This window comes from Anas platyrhynchos, chromosome 2 (assembly GCF_047663525.1).
Source record: "Anas platyrhynchos isolate ZD024472 breed Pekin duck chromosome 2, IASCAAS_PekinDuck_T2T, whole genome shotgun sequence".
In the NCBI taxonomy this organism is placed as follows: Eukaryota; Metazoa; Chordata; class Aves; order Anseriformes; family Anatidae; genus Anas; species Anas platyrhynchos.
The window spans coordinates 80,147,221-80,165,820 of record NC_092588.1 but is presented as its reverse complement, the minus strand read 5'-3'; the positions used below and the strand labels follow the sequence as shown (position 1 = coordinate 80,165,820).

At 39.9% G+C, this 18,600-nt stretch overlaps 1 protein-coding gene across 6 annotated transcripts in view; it reads right to left on the bottom strand.

The window, feature by feature from the left end:
- Positions 1-18,600, bottom strand: part of PIGN (phosphatidylinositol glycan anchor biosynthesis class N) — a 105,265-nt gene that overhangs the window by 50,769 nt on the left and 35,896 nt on the right. For all 6 annotated transcript variants that reach the window (XM_072034992.1, XM_038175620.2, XM_038175619.2 and 3 more), the window contains 4 exons: positions 16,515-16,555; positions 14,852-14,911; positions 13,672-13,764; positions 11,732-11,787 (listed from right to left, as the gene is read on the bottom strand). In XM_072034992.1, the coding sequence (XP_071891093.1) occupies positions 11,732-11,787; positions 13,672-13,764; positions 14,852-14,911; positions 16,515-16,555 (250 nt within the window). The remainder of the gene's footprint in view (positions 1-11,731; positions 11,788-13,671; positions 13,765-14,851; positions 14,912-16,514; positions 16,556-18,600) is intronic.

Here is an 18,600-nt window from a genome sequence, read left to right as displayed (position 1 = left end):
TCTGTTAAGTTAATGAATTCTACCAGAAACTGAGGACTGTTCACACATACCTGTATCAAAATGCAAGTTTCATCCTGAATACAATGTTTGATTGTCACCTTACGTATTATTTGCCTCAATATTCAATAAAAACTAAAATAAGCGATGAGAGGATTTTTACATCTCACGCCAGACTAAAGAGAAGAGTTACTAAACATGCAGATTATTCCTCAGTTAAGGTCTGAATGTAGTTCACCATAAGCAACTTATCATCCACCAAGGATCTCGATTCGCATCCTAAACCTGACAAAGAAGATGGGAAAGAAGACCCTCACCAGAGGTAGGAGAAAGAGCAAAGAGATAAAGCTGACCCACGAATAGAAGAGGAAAGTTGCCTAGAAAAGGGAGAAGCCAGAGACTTAAATAAACAAACAGCCCACAACTAACTTTAAAAAAACAACTAAATGAAGTCAGAACAAATTGAAAAAAACAGAGCCCAGAAAAAGCAGACACAGACTTGTGTGCATGGTACTTGGATTTTACCAGTTTTCTGTATTTCCCATACTACCCCCTGAGGAGTGTTTTTAAAACTGTTATTAGATATAAACATCTTTGTCTATTTCAGTCAGAATATGTTCCAGAACAAATAACCCATCAATGTAAAAGCTGCGTGCAACAGATCACTAGAAAAAAAAGTGTCACAGAAGAGGGAAGAGAGAGGAAGAAGAAATAACTCACGCAACCTAGGGCAACTAGACACCATAAGATATCATTTTCCTTATGGGATAACAAATGGAATTTATACCTACAAATGAGGCTCTGCAACTGGACTTCACTCAGGTACCATGAAATTAAAAATGAAATACTTGCATGCTAAAATCACATATGAAACACAGCGTGCTGAACAATGTACAACACCAGAGACCTTGAGACTTACTGAAATATCACTTAGGAGGAGTTTAAGAATATTTAGAGGTACTGAGAATTCAAGGCAATGCTGAAAATTAGTTGATTTAGCTCCACCCCTATGCATTCAGTCATGAGAGTTTCCACCATAGTATAATACTATACATTACAAGGTAAGCAGACTCTGGAAAAGGAAAAAAAAGCTGAAAATTGCAGAAACTCACCCTTTTGAGGCAAACAGTAAGGAACCACCCAAAATAAAGGAACAAAGAAGAAGAAAAAGTAATACCTAAACAAGTATTGTATCTATTCAAAGATGATTATGAATGATGGTTAATTTTGACTATCTGAACACATACAGGATCTCAGTGCATCAGTACAAATAGAATAAAATTTATCAGGTGTCAAGAATTTCAGCCCTTACAGAAAAAGTTTATGGGGTGCTACTGTCTGCTAATTCCAACAATCAGAGCACAAAGTGGAAAAGCTGTTTGCTAGGTTTTAATTCTAGATGTGACCAAACAACAAAACTGCAAGGCAAACGTGAATCTGAGAAATTAAATCTTGAACTATTCTTAGCACCAGTTAGTTTAATTTTAACTTAATTGAAACCATTCAGAAGGTTTAGAATACAAACCAGATAGTGTCAGAGACAAGAGTAAGCAGGCCAGTTATTTCCCCTGTGTTTCAGTGTGCAGCAATCCCAGAGGCACTACTAGCATGCTAATGTATTCTCAAGGTCATTTAATGCACACACATGCAATTAATATTAATAGTAATTACGTGAGTTTAGTGATCATTATTAAAAAGATCCTGAACTCTACAAAGAGAGCTTAAAGTTGTGAATATACATGCTCCTCCTGGCTACCCATCACCATCCAGTTCTACAAAATTAGAAGTACAACCAGTAAAAATGAAGTCTTTTTGCTGTAGCACAATATCCTAGAAGTCTTGTTTTCGCTGTATTTGCCTCTTAATAGGAAAGAGAGAGCAGCTGTCCTCCTTTCTTTGAAGAAAGCATTACAAAATACATCGCTCACACACTGTAAAATGTAGTACCCTGAGATTTAACTCAAACAAAAAAAACCTACCAACTTAATAGTCCCATATATGATAAATAATCTAAATGCCTTCACAACATTAGGCCTCTACATTCTTCACGGGAAATGATGGTGGCACTAGGAGAAGGGTAATTTTGTTTTTCAATATGGCCATCTGAAATTAGCTTTCTAGCTCCAGACAGAAATCACAGCTTCATCCGTGAACAAACACAGTTAATTATGAAAGAAAACAATTGGGCTAATTGTGCAAGTGCTTGTAAACCGTCCCTTATGAGATGTTAGCTACCCTTCTCATAAGCATACCTGACAGGATTAATCTTTCTAACACATCATTCACGCTTCATATCAGCTAAGCTATTTGACAGCACTAATAACAATGCTGAGATGAAGCAAGGCTCTGGTAGCAATGTCAAGGGGACCTCTCTTTGGCCAGTGAATCTTATTTATCATCACACTACAGAATTACCATCCCCGACAGCACAGACAGCGTGCTACAGTCAAACCATGAAACCCAACAGCAAGAGACATCTTACAGCGACATCTGTACCCTCCACTACCAGTATGTTAATTTTATTATGTCTGATCATTTGGGTAATGATTTATAGTCGTTATATTGTACAGTACATTTCCCAGAATTATGCCATAAAAAACCCACAGCCCTTAGGATCTGTCGTGGTTTAACATTTAAAGTGCTCCAGATTTCATCATGAAAGTCAAGGAAGCATCACAGACTGGCAGATCCAATGTATGAAGAAAAATGCTGAGTTGCTTTTTTCTTTTTTAAAGCTTGCTGCCAAGCAGTCGAAACAAATTTGTTTTCAGTTCCCTCAAACACACACGCATCCCTGTATGTATAACTAATAGGCTACTCACACTTGAGAACTTAATTTCTTGCAGGAGAACTCAGTCTCTCCAAGACCAAGTCCATGCACCTCACCATCGTCAGCTTACACATTACATCCATCGCTCCTTTTTTTACTCTCTCCATTAGTAAAAACAAACACAAACAAAGAAACACCGAAACCTGTGCATTCTACAAGACTTTTGGGATGACAAGATTTGCAGAAAGCAGTGATCACACTTCTACAAACCATATCCCACCAGCAGCAATAGCTGCTCAGCAGACAGCGATCATCTAACTTTGCATATTAGGTATTAGGAGACAGGGAAAAAGACCAACTCTTCCCACTGAGGAGAAACAAAAATCTGGAGGGTAAGGATATGCATCCCTTGAACCTCATTATGAACCCCAAATAGATGTGGAAAGGCCATCTGAATAAAGCCTACTAGGATTTTGTATGCACCAGCTTCTCCTGAATATAGTCACAGGATGGTTTGGGTTGGAAGGGACTTTAAAGCCCACCCAGCTCCAACCCCCTGCCATGGGCAGGGACACCTCCCACCAGCCCAGGTTGCCCAAAGCCCCATCCAGCCTGGCCTTGAGCACCTCCAGGGATGGGGCATCCACAGCTTCTCTGGGCAGCCTGGGCCAGGGCCTCACTGCCCTCTGGATAAAGAACTTCTTCTGAATACCTAATCTAAACCTACCCTCTTCTAGTTTAAAGCCATTCCTCCTTGTCCTATCACTACACTCCCTGACACCGAGCAGCTCAGGTCTCTGCCACACACCTGCAGTCTCGTTGTGCTGAGTGGGGCCAGCGCTAACATCTCTGCTCTCACCAGGAGAGAAAATAGCCAGCGAAGGAAGTAGTTGCATGTATTCAGACTGTTTACCAACTCTCCTGCTGTGAGGGAGTCATACTAAGAAGGCCAGATTGCTTCCAGTTCAGCAGTTCTGCAATCAGCTGAAATAGTGCTTAGAGGACCAACTATTATTATTTTGATCCACATCACTGCTGCTGGCGAAATGGCATCTTGGAAGCGCAGATATAAAACTCGCCCGGCGCTTTTGCAGGGCTGCTACTCAAAAGATGTGCAAGTAATGGAACAACACTTTTTCACAGCCTTTTCGGAGCAGCAAGAGGATCCAAAAACAAAGCCAGTCTCCTGCGAGAGCTGCCTTCAAACACTCCCACCGTACAACGGAGAGCATCTCAGAAAGCATCAGGTAGGAAAGGACAACGCAAGATACTCACAGTGTGTGATATGAGATCAGTCTGGCAGAAATGTGATTGCGTGCCTCTTCCTGATTCACATCAAATTGGTGCTAACAAGCAATCTGAGCGCAGAGATGTGATATTAATGACAGTGCAATCAGAATCAAGCCTCACCTTATCATCCTATCATTTCTTTTAAAGACACGGTGCATACCCTAGCAGCAAGAGAACAAAATGCATAATACAAAGCCCTCCCAATTCTCTATCAAGAGCAGAAACTGATCAGAGAGTGAATAGCAAATGATGCGAAGCCATGAGTTCATTCAGTGGGCCATGGAGAAAAATCAACCCAATAAATATTTCAGAAATCAAAGCCTGGAACCATGATGTTTACTTTTCATTGAACTCGCTCTGAAGCACAGAGTACATGATGCTACTAGAAGCAATGAGCAGGAAAAAATCGGGTGCTATAGTTTCATGAACTTTACCAAATTACACATTTACATTCATTTTAACATTCAGAAACTGATTTTCTCCATTTTAAAAATGTGTTTGTTCTAGTTCTTTATATGTGCCTGCTCAAAAAAAAAAAAAAAAAAAAAGAATTGTCTTACTGTATCTTCAAAAGACAGACAGAAAGCACGTACTGTTAGATACAGAAACTTATTTCAGTGTTGTTTGAATAGAGAAATACCAAAGATTAAACAATTCAGTGGGTAACTTGGTGATGCTTAACCTGTAGAGACAGATTAAAACATTTTAGTAAAATGTTAAAATTCAGCCTATGCTACTAAAGGGGCAAGTCCTATGAAATTCTGTTTTCGTAGTTTAGAAGATGCAACTCATTTACAAGTGAAAAAAAAAACACGGTAATATTTCAGTGTGTTAAAGCAGTGCTAAAGAAAAAGATAGTCACACTAAAGAGTTAACCCACGCTAAAGAGCTAAGTTCCTCTGACAGTGCTACCTAAGGCCCAGGACCCTCACTTTTCCACCTCCTCCTGATCCAACCTCTCCTCTCCTGCTATTCCACGCCAGGCGTTTCAGCTCTGTAGTGGCTCCAATTCAGCCATTCAGTTTTTGTGCCTTCTGAATTTTCCAGCTACTGTGCTAGGGTAAGTCAGCCAGTCTAGCCGTAGGACTAGTCGCCTTTGCAAACTTTTTTCTTTTAATAAATATTAAAAGCACCACATCAGGCACTCTGAAAAAAAAAAAAAAAAGAGGAGTAAGAAGAGTAATAGGAGACTTCTAAATCTGTAGCAGAGGAGCCACGGGCAGCTCTCACCCAGTGCTGGTACTGCCTGCACAGCCTGGCCTTCATCTCACAGCGCAGCAGGAAGTTCTCATGTGAATCTCCGTTTTGTTTGACAGTGGAAATAATAAATAAAATTGATTTACTGTAAGCAAATCACATAACAGTTTGAACGAGGAAAGGGAAGGAACCTCTCCACGGGCAGGATCTGTGCAATGCTGTGGGAAAATCCATCTGGGCTCTGCTTCAGGAACATGAGGTGGGGTGCCCGGCATCCAAAGGGCCATAAAGTAAGAAGAATATAGATAATGAGCCAACCTTATCTTATGAAAGCAGCTATTTTATGCTATTTGTTGTGCCTTTCTTAGTGAGATCCAAAGATCCCTGTGCTGTTTTTCCCACTTGACTCCCCCAGTGACAAACATCCTCCTCCATCCCTTCCCACCCCACTGCCTGCCCTGCACACCCCCCGCACCCTCACCACTCGACGCCTTGTAACCTCCCAGAAAAGGCCCATGAGATTTATCCAAGGTGACAAGCAAATAAATACAAGTCTTGTGATATTTTATCTTATGTTAGCCTCTCAGATTCTCCTAAAGACCTGACTTTTTTTTTTTTTGCCAAAAAACATGCGTTTTATAGTAGACATAAATTTCTGATGCATCTAACAGTCCTTAATGTATATAACCACGTGTGTCTCAGGTGCTACCACTTAAATAAATGTCATTTATTTAAACAAAACAAGAACTTGATGCTTTAAAGGATGCACTGTGTTTACTGACCTCAAGGGACCCTGCCCCACCTAATGGTGGAGGAGAAATCACTCGTTTCACTTTGATCCAAATGTCAATTTTGTCGAAATATTTCTTAGTGCAGTTTTGAAAGGCCATCAGGCAGAGGGAACAATGGAGTGCTGTATCTTCAGTCACAGGAAGGAAGGAGAAAAGAGATATTTGTGCATATGGCCTTTCTTTGAAGTTGCTGTACATCTTCAGAGACACTCCACACTAATGAAAGAACTTTCTATTGCCATGGCAAATCACAGAATCACTGAATAGTTTGGGTTGGAAGGGACCTTAAGGACCATCCAGTTCCACCTCCCTGCCATGGGCAGGGACACCTCCCACCAGACCAGGATGCCCACAGCCCCATCCAGCCTGGCCTTGAGCACCTCCAGGGATGGGGCACCCACAACTTCTCCAGGCAGCCTGGGCCAGGGCCTCACCACCCTCGGAGTGAAGAATTTCCTCCTAACATCCAATCTAAATCTCCCCTCATTTAGTTCAAAACCATTCCCCTTCATCCTGTCATTATCTGCCTGAGCAAGAAGTTGCTCTCCATCTTTTTTTTTTCTTAAATTGTAGGAGAAAAGTTTCTCCTGCCCTCTGATCAACTTTGTGGTCCTCCTCTGGACCCACTCTAACAAACCCACGTCCTTCTTGTGCTGGGGTCCCAGAGCTGAACCCAGGGCTCCAGGTGGGGCCTCACAAGGGCAGAGCAGAGGGGGACAATCACAAATACATGATTCATATCCATGTGCAAAGACTCAGTCTACATAATTGATATGCATCAAATCCATGCAAATATTTAAGGCAGTCATATCTCAATTTATATGGGAGGGCAGGGGGAAGGAAATGTTACATTTTCACACAGTGAAGGAGAAACATATTTTAATTGCAGTACACTGCACACACTAAAATGCAGGGGCTTTCTATAGAACTAGAGCTATGGAAGTCATAGCTTGACTATATATGTACATACCTATAGCTCCTGGATTATTGAAATTTAGCATTCAAGCAATTAAATTACGTAAGAATGCTTAAATTAGTTTAAGAATGCAACATCAAGGTGGTAAGAGGTTTTTCATATATGAGAAGATACTAACATGACAATGAGTAACAGTTACGCTGTTTCCTGAAGAAAAAACCACCACCTTTCTTATTGATACACACTGCCAAAGACATTCAAAAAAGCACAGCTAGAGGAAATCAAGCACTCATCATCCAGCTGCCCGTCTCTCCTTTGTATGTGGTGGTTCTTAACCTACTGCTCCTGCTGTCTTACCACGGGTCAACCAGAACCTGAACAGCTGGAAGCCGTCTTGCCTGAAAGCATTGCATACGCCAGCCATACACAGCAAGCACTCCTGTGCTTTTGTGTAATTTAATACCTTAAATCTCTTGCACCTGTTGAAATAATCAAGTTGTTTTAATTGGTTTAAGAGGATTTCAATGCAACACTGATGTCCGCTCTACTCACCTCACTACAACTGTCCTCCTGCTACTCCTTTGAGGATTTCTTGCAGAGCCTGGAGGTGCCAGCTTTGGGAATGCTTTTGCAACAGCAGCATCTGGCCCCTTGGCACACTCCTCTTCAAACAGGGCCAGCTCTGCAGTTGCTTTAAGGTACATCAAGTGGTGAGAATGCTAAAATAATTTCACTATCCTGGACATCAGTCTTCCTGTCAGCTGTCTTCAGATTTGTGTTCCCTCTCTCTTTCTTCAAAGCATCTGGTATTTTGGTACCTGCCTTTCCTACTTACAAAGGTCAGGGCACTGTGCCCGGTAAGGTTTTGTTACACAAGTAACCTCTGAAGACTTGCTTTTCACAGCTGGAGGAAAATGCAGGGAGTGGAAAGAGGTGGGAGGAAAACTCATTTCAGGCAGTAATCCCTTCAGATATCCAACTGGAATTGCCTATAAATATTCTAAACAATTACTCAACATAAGCCTCACAAGTGACTGGCACACAAGCAGGGGATGCTTCTGCTCCTGTGTATTCATTCACCCCTCTAGGGGCAGGTTGTGCACCTTGCCTGGCAGAGTCAGACACTCACAGCTGAGCTCCTTCCAAAATGTATACTCAGTTTCACAGGTAGCCTCAGGATACACGTTTATACAGATTCGTTCCTTGATGAAGAGACGTGAACTAAATGAAAACGACACTGACAGCCAGACACGTCCCTATTCATAGATACAGCTACCCAAATTCTGACCTGCCTGAAAGGTGGTTAAGTAGACACTTACTGAAGTTTCCATTGCATAACAAGGGCCAGATCCATCCTCCCCATCCTTATAAATTTGACAGATTATTTCAGAGATGCAATTTGGGTCCAAGAGAGACAGGGCACATTTCCAATGGCCTCCTTCCTTCCCTGGCCATTGCGCTAGCCACATTTCTACTAGAGGATAGATTCCTTGTGGAGATCAGGAGACTTTATCACTTCAAGAACCTTCCTCTCTGTTGCCAGCATTGTGTAAATAAGGCATAAAAACAGGCTTGTTGTATAGATAAGCTATCTGAATGCTTTTGGTGTGAGAGATTCAACGTGCAACTCAAATCACAGAATCACAGAATTTCTAGGTTGGAAGAGACCTCAAGATCATCGAGTCCAACCTCTGACCTAACGCTAACAGTCCCCACTAAACCATATCCCTAAGCTCTACATCTAAACGTCTTTTAGATTTTGAGTCATTGAAGCAGTTTTGAAGAGTTTTCTAGTGACGTGGCAATGATACACCTTGAAAATTCAAGCCCAGAAACAGGATCTCCCCCTTACAATATAAGAAGAACCTTTTCATGCTATTTCTTGCTGAAAAATTAACCTGAGTTTTTCTGGGAAGATTTATTTCTACAGAACACATTATCTGTGAATGTATCTCCCTCTATACAATTACTATTAAAGCTGTGTTTATATCAACTTCTCTGGAAACAGAATGTCTCAGTCTGAAATTTTACGTTCATATTTCTTCTGTAATTGACATCCACATTTCAGCTACACAGACTTAAACAACATTTATTTAATTACACCATTTAAGTAATTAAAGGAGGGCAATTCTTAGGCATTTTTGTTTATTTTTGGGTTCTCATGGTACTGAAACAGAATGTGTAATATTCCAAGATGGTGTATTTACTTTTCAAATTTCCACATAAAGCTGATGGTCCCAAAGCCATGAACTATGCTTCGCTAACCTCCGATAAACGAGGCAGGAATAAAGCATTATGGTTTCTGAGCATCAAGTTACAGATTTCACACGCCAGAAAGATTAAAAAAAGGATATCTATCTCCTTCGTACAAGAACTCACATCTATGAGTAGTGGTGGAAGAAGCTACTCTCACCTTAATGAAAGGCCAGTAGTGGTCAGAAGAAACAACACAGAGCTGTGTTCAACAGTGGACAAGGACAAACACAGATTAACATTAACTTGTGGTCAAACCTCTCATTAAATCTACACTGACAAATCCAAATAGTGTATAGCTGTGCAGAAATGGAATCTCTATACCACTACCAAGTATTTTGAAACAGTATACCACGAGGTCTCCTGCTCCAGATACCCACCAAAGATGGGACAATTTACCTCCTGTATTGCATCTGTGGAGAGTTTTGCCATCTTTGAAGAGCCTGCTAATACAAAATTGTACTTTTCCTTTCACACCATTTTATTCAGTGTAGTGATAGCAGTGGAACAACGTGTATTGTATTACCAGATTTCAAACTGGATCATATGGGCAATAATGCTGCTGCCTTCTGGGCTTCTATCCTTCAAAACACGCTCAGCACCACACAGCAAACAAAATAATTCTTAGATGTGTTAACAAATTTGAGGGTTCTGACAGTGAACATGGACAAGGCTAGCTGTGAAGACTTGAAATGTCCATCTCCTCTCTGCCCCCAGACACACACACTACCTGACCTACCCAGTAAAGCCAGCAGAAGGGGGTACATGCCTTTCCCTGAGTATCTCAGACATAAGCCAAGTTTTATAAGTCAAGGAGCACTGTGAAAACTAGTTAGCGTCTGGCTAAATTCACCCTACAGCACACTGTGGATGAGTATTTGCTTTAATGCATCATGGCCTGTGATACGAATCTTCTGTTTTCCTAATGTGAAGAGAAACAATATCTTGAGGAACCAAGGAAAGTCTTTATGCACGCAACACACTAACACCTTTTGTAGGATAATTCACACATCCAAGGAATTGTTTTGGTTTCACTCACCTTTCCCTTGAAACCCTTTATCCCAAATTCTGATTCAGAAACTATTTAAGAATATACAGAGAAAGTAAAATAAATGTGTTCTTGCAGTGTGCCACACTGAAAAGTGACATTATTTTTATACCAAGTTTTAGTCATATTTTCTAAGTGATGTCTCAAGCATTTCAAGAACATTTCAACCCAAAATATACCTCCTCTCCCCGCAGGGGAAAAAAAAAAAAAGAAAAAGAAAGAAAGAGGAAAATACCAATTCATAAGGCAATTACAACACTTAGTTCTTTTAAAGATAAACTTAACACTAAGAAATTCACACCACATTTTACAGATCCAGATATTTCTTGCAGAAAGATGAAATTTAAAGAAGAGCTGTGAGGTCAACTTAACAGCTTTCCCCACAGAACCAAAGCTGACTGACTGTCCTTTGCACATGGCATTTTTGTTCCCTACAGATCAGTAAGTTATTAGGCAAGGCAATTGTCATTCTTAATCAGAATTTAAACCAAAGCATTCGTTATGTGCCCATGATTGACTTAACCGGGGTCTCAGAAACTAGCGTCTTGGAGCCCTGCCCTTAGAAGAAGCTAGTGGTGTAAAACTCACACAGTAAATCTCTATTCAGAAAGACAGCAATCTTATTTAGCAGTTACACGTACTTCACAGGAAGAGAGCCTAGTATTTTCCTGCTCCTATGATTTAAAGATCTTAATTAACATCAGTTTTATTTCCCAAAGGAAAACAGCTGCTCTCAATGACAAAGCATTTTTGGAGCTCTCCACACACTAAAGGCAGAACCGATCATGCGCCCCCATAGCAAAGCTTTCTCAAACCTTCTGGGGCAGCGGGAGGGCAGTAGGATAAAGCAGCTTTAGCTGGATAAGACGGAAGGGTGAGTGGGTCAGTAGCAGCTGCGTACATTGGAACAGAGCTCACAGATACACAAATCTTTTTCAAAATTCCTTTATGGCCCTGGAAACAAATACTAGGCAACACAAAGACTTTGAGCCTCATTTCTGGCTGCAAGGGGTTTTGTTTGTTGGCTATTCATTAGAATTTAAATTGCAGAAGAAACAATTCCTAGACCAACTTTGATATACATACAATCTGTTCTCTTCCTCGTTTGTATTTCCTAACCCTACAGCACCTTCTTTTCTCCCAAGGAATGATAAAAGAACATAGCAAAAAAAGAAATCAGAGAGACTTACCACGCAGTCTCTATTTAGCTATATCATCAAAAAAGTTAAGTAAATAACCCTTAACCAAAGACTAACTGTAGGAAATGGAATTTTTTTTTTTAGATCTACTTCTAACCAGAACTTTTAAATAGAAATTTATTGCATAAAGTCTTCATTAATGCAAAGTTTCATAGTTAGATAAGCACTATAATTTAACAAGGAAGGAAGAGGCCAGATTTCTCTGTCATTAGATTTCACTGAAATACCAAAGCATTAAAACAATCAAGGAAAGTCTTTACAGGCACTTACTTAAATGGTGTGAACAGAAACGACAATGTAGTTGCCTTTTTCTGATTCATCTTAACCTGCATAAGAAAAAAGTTACACCATTAAATCCAAGTTGCAACAAGAACAAAAATTACGTCAGGCATTAAACTAAGTCACAGAAAAGTTCTAAGACCACAGAAAAGGAATTAAATCAAGTTGCCAATAGAGTGCCCAGGAAACTGGGTGTTAAACATTTGTCTGTATAACTCCTCTGAGTGCTGAACCAGTGTTTTTGGGAAGCCAGAGCTGCTCCAATGTAGGTAAAATACATCTCCCTCTCTACAGCAGTGATTTTTTTACAGGACTTCTACCATTTTCAGGATTTCTAGCCATTTCTTTCCTTTATCCTAACAGACTTTAGTGACAGTCTCCTGTGAAAGTGGCATTATTTATGCTGGACAGGAACTGGAACACTGCTGCAACAGTGCTGAAGCAATACTGTTAGATCGATTAACCTGCACCTGGATAAAAATAGAAGGCTTTGATGCCAGAGTCACTTTGCCCAAGGCCCATCAAAACATCTTTAAGGTCTCCTGCACCAGTTTGACTTGAGTTTGACTGCTGGCATAAAGCAGAGGAAAGAACTTTCTTGCACACTGCTTCCAGAATCTGACAGCTTGAAGTAGCAACCCACATGTCTCATCCTATCCATCCAACACAACATCCTCTCTCCAGGGAGTACAAACTGTGGTCTGGTCAGTCCATCAAAAGGAAAAGTAAAAACCCACTTGGCATGTCTAGTGTGCTACTTCTGCTTCAGCAAAGAAATGCAAACAGAAATCACCAACAAACCTTCCAAAACAATTCTAGAAAGAAGCTACCCAACAAGAAAATAGCTTAGCACAACAAAATTACAGAATAAAAATAAAGACAAGGAGGACTACAACTACTTTTTTCTTAAGTAGTCCCTGAGACAACAATTTAACTCAAAAGAGCCAATTTCCACGTTCAATACTTAGAGCAGAGGTCTTCCAACTGTGGAGGCTCTACCAGCATAGTTCAACTTCACACCCCAACAGCCAGTCACTTCCTCTGCTACATGCCAGCTCTCCACCACCAGAGATTGGAAAGCAGCTCTGCTGTTGACATGGCCAATTTGATAACCACATAAACCTTTTAATAATTTGGGAACCTGTCCGTTCAAGGGACAGAAGGTGCTGAAGGCACTAATCATCATGTTACATCATTATCTCAAGTGAGTGCCTTGCTCTGCCATCATCACATGCTTTCTTGACGGTTCTACATGCCTCTGCTTCCTGTCCGTGGAGATGATAAATTTCCTTCAAAGCATTTCTATGTCTTGCCAAAACAGACTTTTAGGATTTGTGTTTTTTTAGGATTTTAATCCACGCTTAAACAGCATCTCGTGAAACAACCCCCACCCACCCACATACATGTTCTTACAATATCCAATGAGACGAATCAAGATAGAAAGCAAACGTTTACAAAGCATACAACAGATACTAAACATAATCTAAAGGTTAATTAACACACTAATTTTGTTTCCTTAATGGACATGTGCCTGTTACTTTTTGATCTGTTTATGGGTCTGCTGTAGAGCCTTGTCTCCCAACCACTGCTGAAAAGGAAATTTTCCTTCACCAACAGCAGAAATCAGTGCTCAGCTTCAGGCCTACCTACGAACTGCTGCAGGTTTACACTAACATCAATAAACACCAGCATTAAGATCCAAATCAAGAAAAAGTTGCTCATTTCCCTTACTAGGGAGATGTTTTACTGAAGTCTTTCAAACATCTTCAGATATAGTTCACAGCTAGTATCAGCTAGTATCAGCATACAACTTTAGTCCTTTAAATTACAGCGTGCCATATACACTGCATGGCCCAGTATAATTATTTCACACGGAACAATAATAATTATTATTCATAGAAATATTTCTCTTTTTCACCATGTTTGATTACCTTAAATTGCTCGAGAACCTGAACAGCATTGGTAAACATGCTCTCAGCTTTGAAATGAGCACTGTTGTTCAGATATTCCAGAGGCAGGGTTCCCTGGGGAAGAATAAATAAATATATAAATAAATGTTAAAAATTTAAGGGAAGACACAGGAATTTCTCTAACTGTATGGTGGGCCAAATGAGCAGTAAGAGTGCTTCAAATTACTACTTAAATAACTGCTGTAACACCTAACAATGCTCTCACATCATTTATTAGCACTGCAAAGACTGCTTGTATTATCCCAGCTCTCACAGGAACACAAAGGCATGTAATGCAAACTGTTAATTAAACTACATATTATATAGTAATAAAGCCTCAACCACTCATCATATGCCATTTAAAAAAAATATCTAGAGCTTTTCCATTCAAACCCTTGCTTGGTCCTGACTTGCCCAGTACTCAGGATGAGAAAGGGAGTGTTAGGACACTTTTCTCAGGTTAGTTTGCACATCCAGCAGTAAGTGCAAGACACAGGGACTGGGGCAGAGCTTGCAGAAGAAATATTTTGAAAATGTGTTATATATTGATGTTTCAAATGGAAAATGAGAAGCATGCTGATGCAATGCTAATTGCCAATTAGGTATTTATTAGACAACCTTTGGGCTACACAAAAACATAGGAAGCAATTTCAAAGAAAAAGCTATCTCAGTGAAGACTGTTCTCTCACTGTTTACGAAATTAAAAGCACAAGATACCATCTGAAAAAAAAAAACACCTCATCACATCAAATTAAACAAGAAATAATTAAACCTTAGATTGCAAGAACTATCCTGTTTACAGATTCAGCTTTCTTGATCAAACTCAAATGTTATTCAAACCATATTGCATTTTTACCATCCCTAAAAAAAAAAAAAAAACCACAAACAAACAGAAACCTTTTACATAGCTCACCAGGGTAGGGTTGCAGGTTATAAAAGGATCGACTGCCTTTCCAAATTAAAGTACTATATAATATATAAGAAGATTAAGTTCATGCTCCAAAGTGAAAATGTATGCACATAAAATTAAAACTATAAGCAGTCTCATACCCTCGAGCAATTTCCCAGAACTGTAATCTCTTCCCTTCTATCTCATCCCCAAAATCTCTTCCTTTAAGACATGCAGATTCCCATAATATGGTAAGACATTTGTACTACTTACCACAGAATTCAGGGGGAAAGGAACACCAATAAGGGAAGCCATCAGCGGCGCTATATCAGCCTGTGCAAACAGAAGCATCCCATTTTAACACAATTCCAGCTTCTAAAACTAATAAATTCAGTTTAATTTTAACGTATCTACATTTGTAACAGTAAATGGTAAGAGACTGTGAAGTTATAACATCACTACTTCATAATATTTTGTTTACTGTTTCTTGTAGTCATCGCAAAACATTGAGCCTCCACTACTGATAAAGTTTCAAGACTATATATTTAGTCTAAAAAGCAAAATAAAAAAGGTATTTATTCACAGGAATTAAGTACCTTCTTCACTACACTCAGAAGCAGACCGCTTTATGACAACTTATACCACAGAAAGCACTCATGTCGTATTTACAGCTTTAAGCAATACACCAAATTTTTGCTTTTCAAAATGCTCCTCCTCCCAGGTTTTCACAGTGAGGATTACTCAACTTCTCCCCTTCACAGAGGGGCTCTATATTTTTTCTTGTGCCCACTCAGCCCTTAGCCCTCAAGAAGGTCCCTATATCTACATCAAGGCTTCTCAGAAAACAAGTTACCATTACCTTCTGCTTATGATGATAAACACTGGACTTTCACTAGGTTTATATTTTTCTTTAGTATATAACTATACACCAAAATTCTTTTTTTTTCTCCACCATAAATCTGAAGAAACTATGCTGAAATCAAAGGCACTGCTGCAGCCTTATGTTTACTGTGCAGATGCAGACTCCAAAACAGTATTTGTTTATAGTCAGAGAGTATGTAGTATAATATAAGCAGAAATCTCTAAATTCATACCAGGGTTTTGCTGAACACAGCTTATCCAAAGCTTTTCCAACTTTAACCTTCCAGTAAAAGTTTCTTTCCACTGTTTTATCATGTTTGGAGTCTTATTCGTACATTGGGTTTCACAGGATGGGATAAAGGAAGAATCAAGTTGCCAGTGCACAGGTGTACATTATCTCCTTGATTTATAAAAGCTTGGCTGTTTTAGTATCAAGGGTTAAGTTGTCCTTTTCTTCTTCCTTTACAGTGCAACGCTACATATTTGTCTAAAGAGCCAAGTGGCTGGGCCATAACTACAGACTTTGTTAAAAAAATAGCTCAACAGTATGGTAAGAATTGGTTTTGATTCATAAGTGACAGCAACTTCTGAAAAAAGTGACAAAAATACAGCAAAGTGACAGAGACAGCAAAATAGCTCTGAAAAACAACACTAAACATAAAGCTGGTTAACTTAAATGTAGCAAAAAGCATGCAGATGCTTGCTAGCTAGGGAATCGTGGCCATCGAACTGTACTTTCTTGTGTTTAGCCAGGCACCTTCCATAGCAGCAGGCAATAGCTCAGATCCAAAATATTTTAAAAAGCAGAAAGTTGAAGGAAGACATCACAAGCTATTTCTAAAAGCTTGCAAAACCAAATCCCACTCTGAAAACAGATGCTATTCAAGTTACATTCAGATAACTGACACTGAGCTTGCAAGGAATACCTGACGTATTGTACTGCACTCCTTCTGAAAAGGCATATTATCGCAATTAAAAATGGGGAGAAAATTCATTCAAGTTCCCTCAATTAGTTTAAATTGCACAAAACTCCATTTGGAAGCTTACGAGTTCTTAAATTAGGTATGTTTGATACCTGATTGACATCCAGCCTCTTCAGGTTCTCCAGTTTCCACTCTGCAAGAAATAACAGAGCACATGAACAAATAGTCTAAATAGACTTGAAAGGGATAATTCAAATGACATTTAATGTCTTGTTGGCATTTTCTGAACAGTGTTGTTACTAAAGAAAACTCTAATTTGGCTTTAGGATGCTAGCTTAGGAGAGGTTATGGATGGAACACAACAGGCAGAAACAATAAAATGCATTCATTTCAGTTCACATTTCCTTTTATCCACCAGGATAAATTGCTGCCTGCAATTGTGACCCAGATCAGTTGAAGAAAGTCCAAGCTTTTTAACTTTTTTCAGCACAGCACAGAAAGTGATGTGTTACCTTCTGTACCAACTAAAATATCAAACTCAGGTTTAGGAGGACTGTTTAAATCTCTTCAAGTGCCTTTTTTTTTTTTTTTTTTTAAGGTTATCCAAAGGTTTCTAATGTACCGCTACAGAGTGGTACAATCATACTTCATGTGTGCCATATGCAATACTAGCTAAAAGCAAGCTCAAGGGAAAAGTTCAACAATTTAGTAATCAGAACAACTACAATGGAGACGGAGACAAACCCCTGAAGCTATGGTGCATCATACAAAAAGCTGGTTGAAAACAGCATTTTCCTGCTCTCCATTAACCTCTAAGGAAATGAAGAGGAAATTTGCTGTTTTCACTGGGGGTAGAGAGCTATTTCAAATCGAAGTTAAGGCTTTTCTTTCATGCCTTTTCCTAGTGTTTAAATTAGCTTACCCAATACCTACAGCAATAATATGAGAAAGAAAAACAAACAAACAACAAACCCTACAATTTTGGTAACTCAAGCTTTAAAAAAAATAAATCAGATACACAGGAAAAAATGGTAGGGGCTGAAACTGGCTTGCAGACAGAGTACTTAAAATGTTGTCACCTATGTATGTAGAGCAGACCTTGATTACAGCAGTAAAGAATTCAGGGCCACTTTTCCTCAGCTGGGGAACCCAACTTAACGTCAGCCACAGGGACACAGCCACCTTTCCCAAATGAACACGCAAAGCTAAGTGGAGCAGTTGCTGCCCTGCTAATGCTGCTTGCCCAAACAATACCACAGAAGCAGCACAGATGCCAGCAGGGCTCTGCCCAGCATCTCAGAATCGCAGCTGCCTCGCTTACACCGCTCCCAACATCAGCACCTTGTCTACAGCCATCCTCTGGGTTTAAATGAATCAAAGTTTAAGGGCAGCAGAAACAGAGTTTGTTAAGAGCACTGGTAAACCTGGTAAACCGTATTTCCAAGTTCTGGCCCAGCCTCGTTATTTTCCCAAGCAACAATAGGCATTCAAATCCCGGACTGCATCCTTTTCGTGTCCTTCAATACACCCTGTCAGCACCAGACCCAAACGTCCCTACTTTGAGTATTGCCTGTGCCACGCTTATTGTCAGCAATTAGCTCGTACCACTGCAAGCTTCAGGGACCCGACTGCAAGTTCCCCGTTATTTATGTGCTCAGAGCACCCTGAACAGCAGCCACGCAGCTTAACAGCGGTAAGAAATAGTTGCAACGAGTTCCCATAGCAACACAGGGCAGGATTATCAGTATTTATCAGGAATCCTGTATTAAACTTGCACCAAAATGAGCAAGTTTGTTTCCTTTTGCTTCCCAGAGCAGGAAGCGGGTTTATATTTCTAGAGACAGATTCTCACCTAGATTTTTATTATATAAAAGCAATGTTTTTTCTCTTCTAAATAATGTTTCCCAATCAAAAATGTAGAAAAACAGTCTATACACATACAACGTGTCTAGGGAAGGAAGAAACCATAGCTCTGCTGGAGAAGCTTCTAGCAAACCCAGAAACTTTTACGTCTCTGCTTCCCTTGTCTATATATTTTCAAGAGGAGAATAATTTGAGCCACATGCCTTGGACCAGGCACCGTAAGACACTGAATCCAAGTGTTCCCGAGGAACAGGACATCTCCCTGACTGCCCAGCCTGGGCTGCACTCCTGGGAATGAGACGTGGCAGATCTAGATGCTGCCCTTGCTGTTTTTGTGTTTCAAGCTTTCAGCTTCTTTTCTATGGAGCAGGAAAG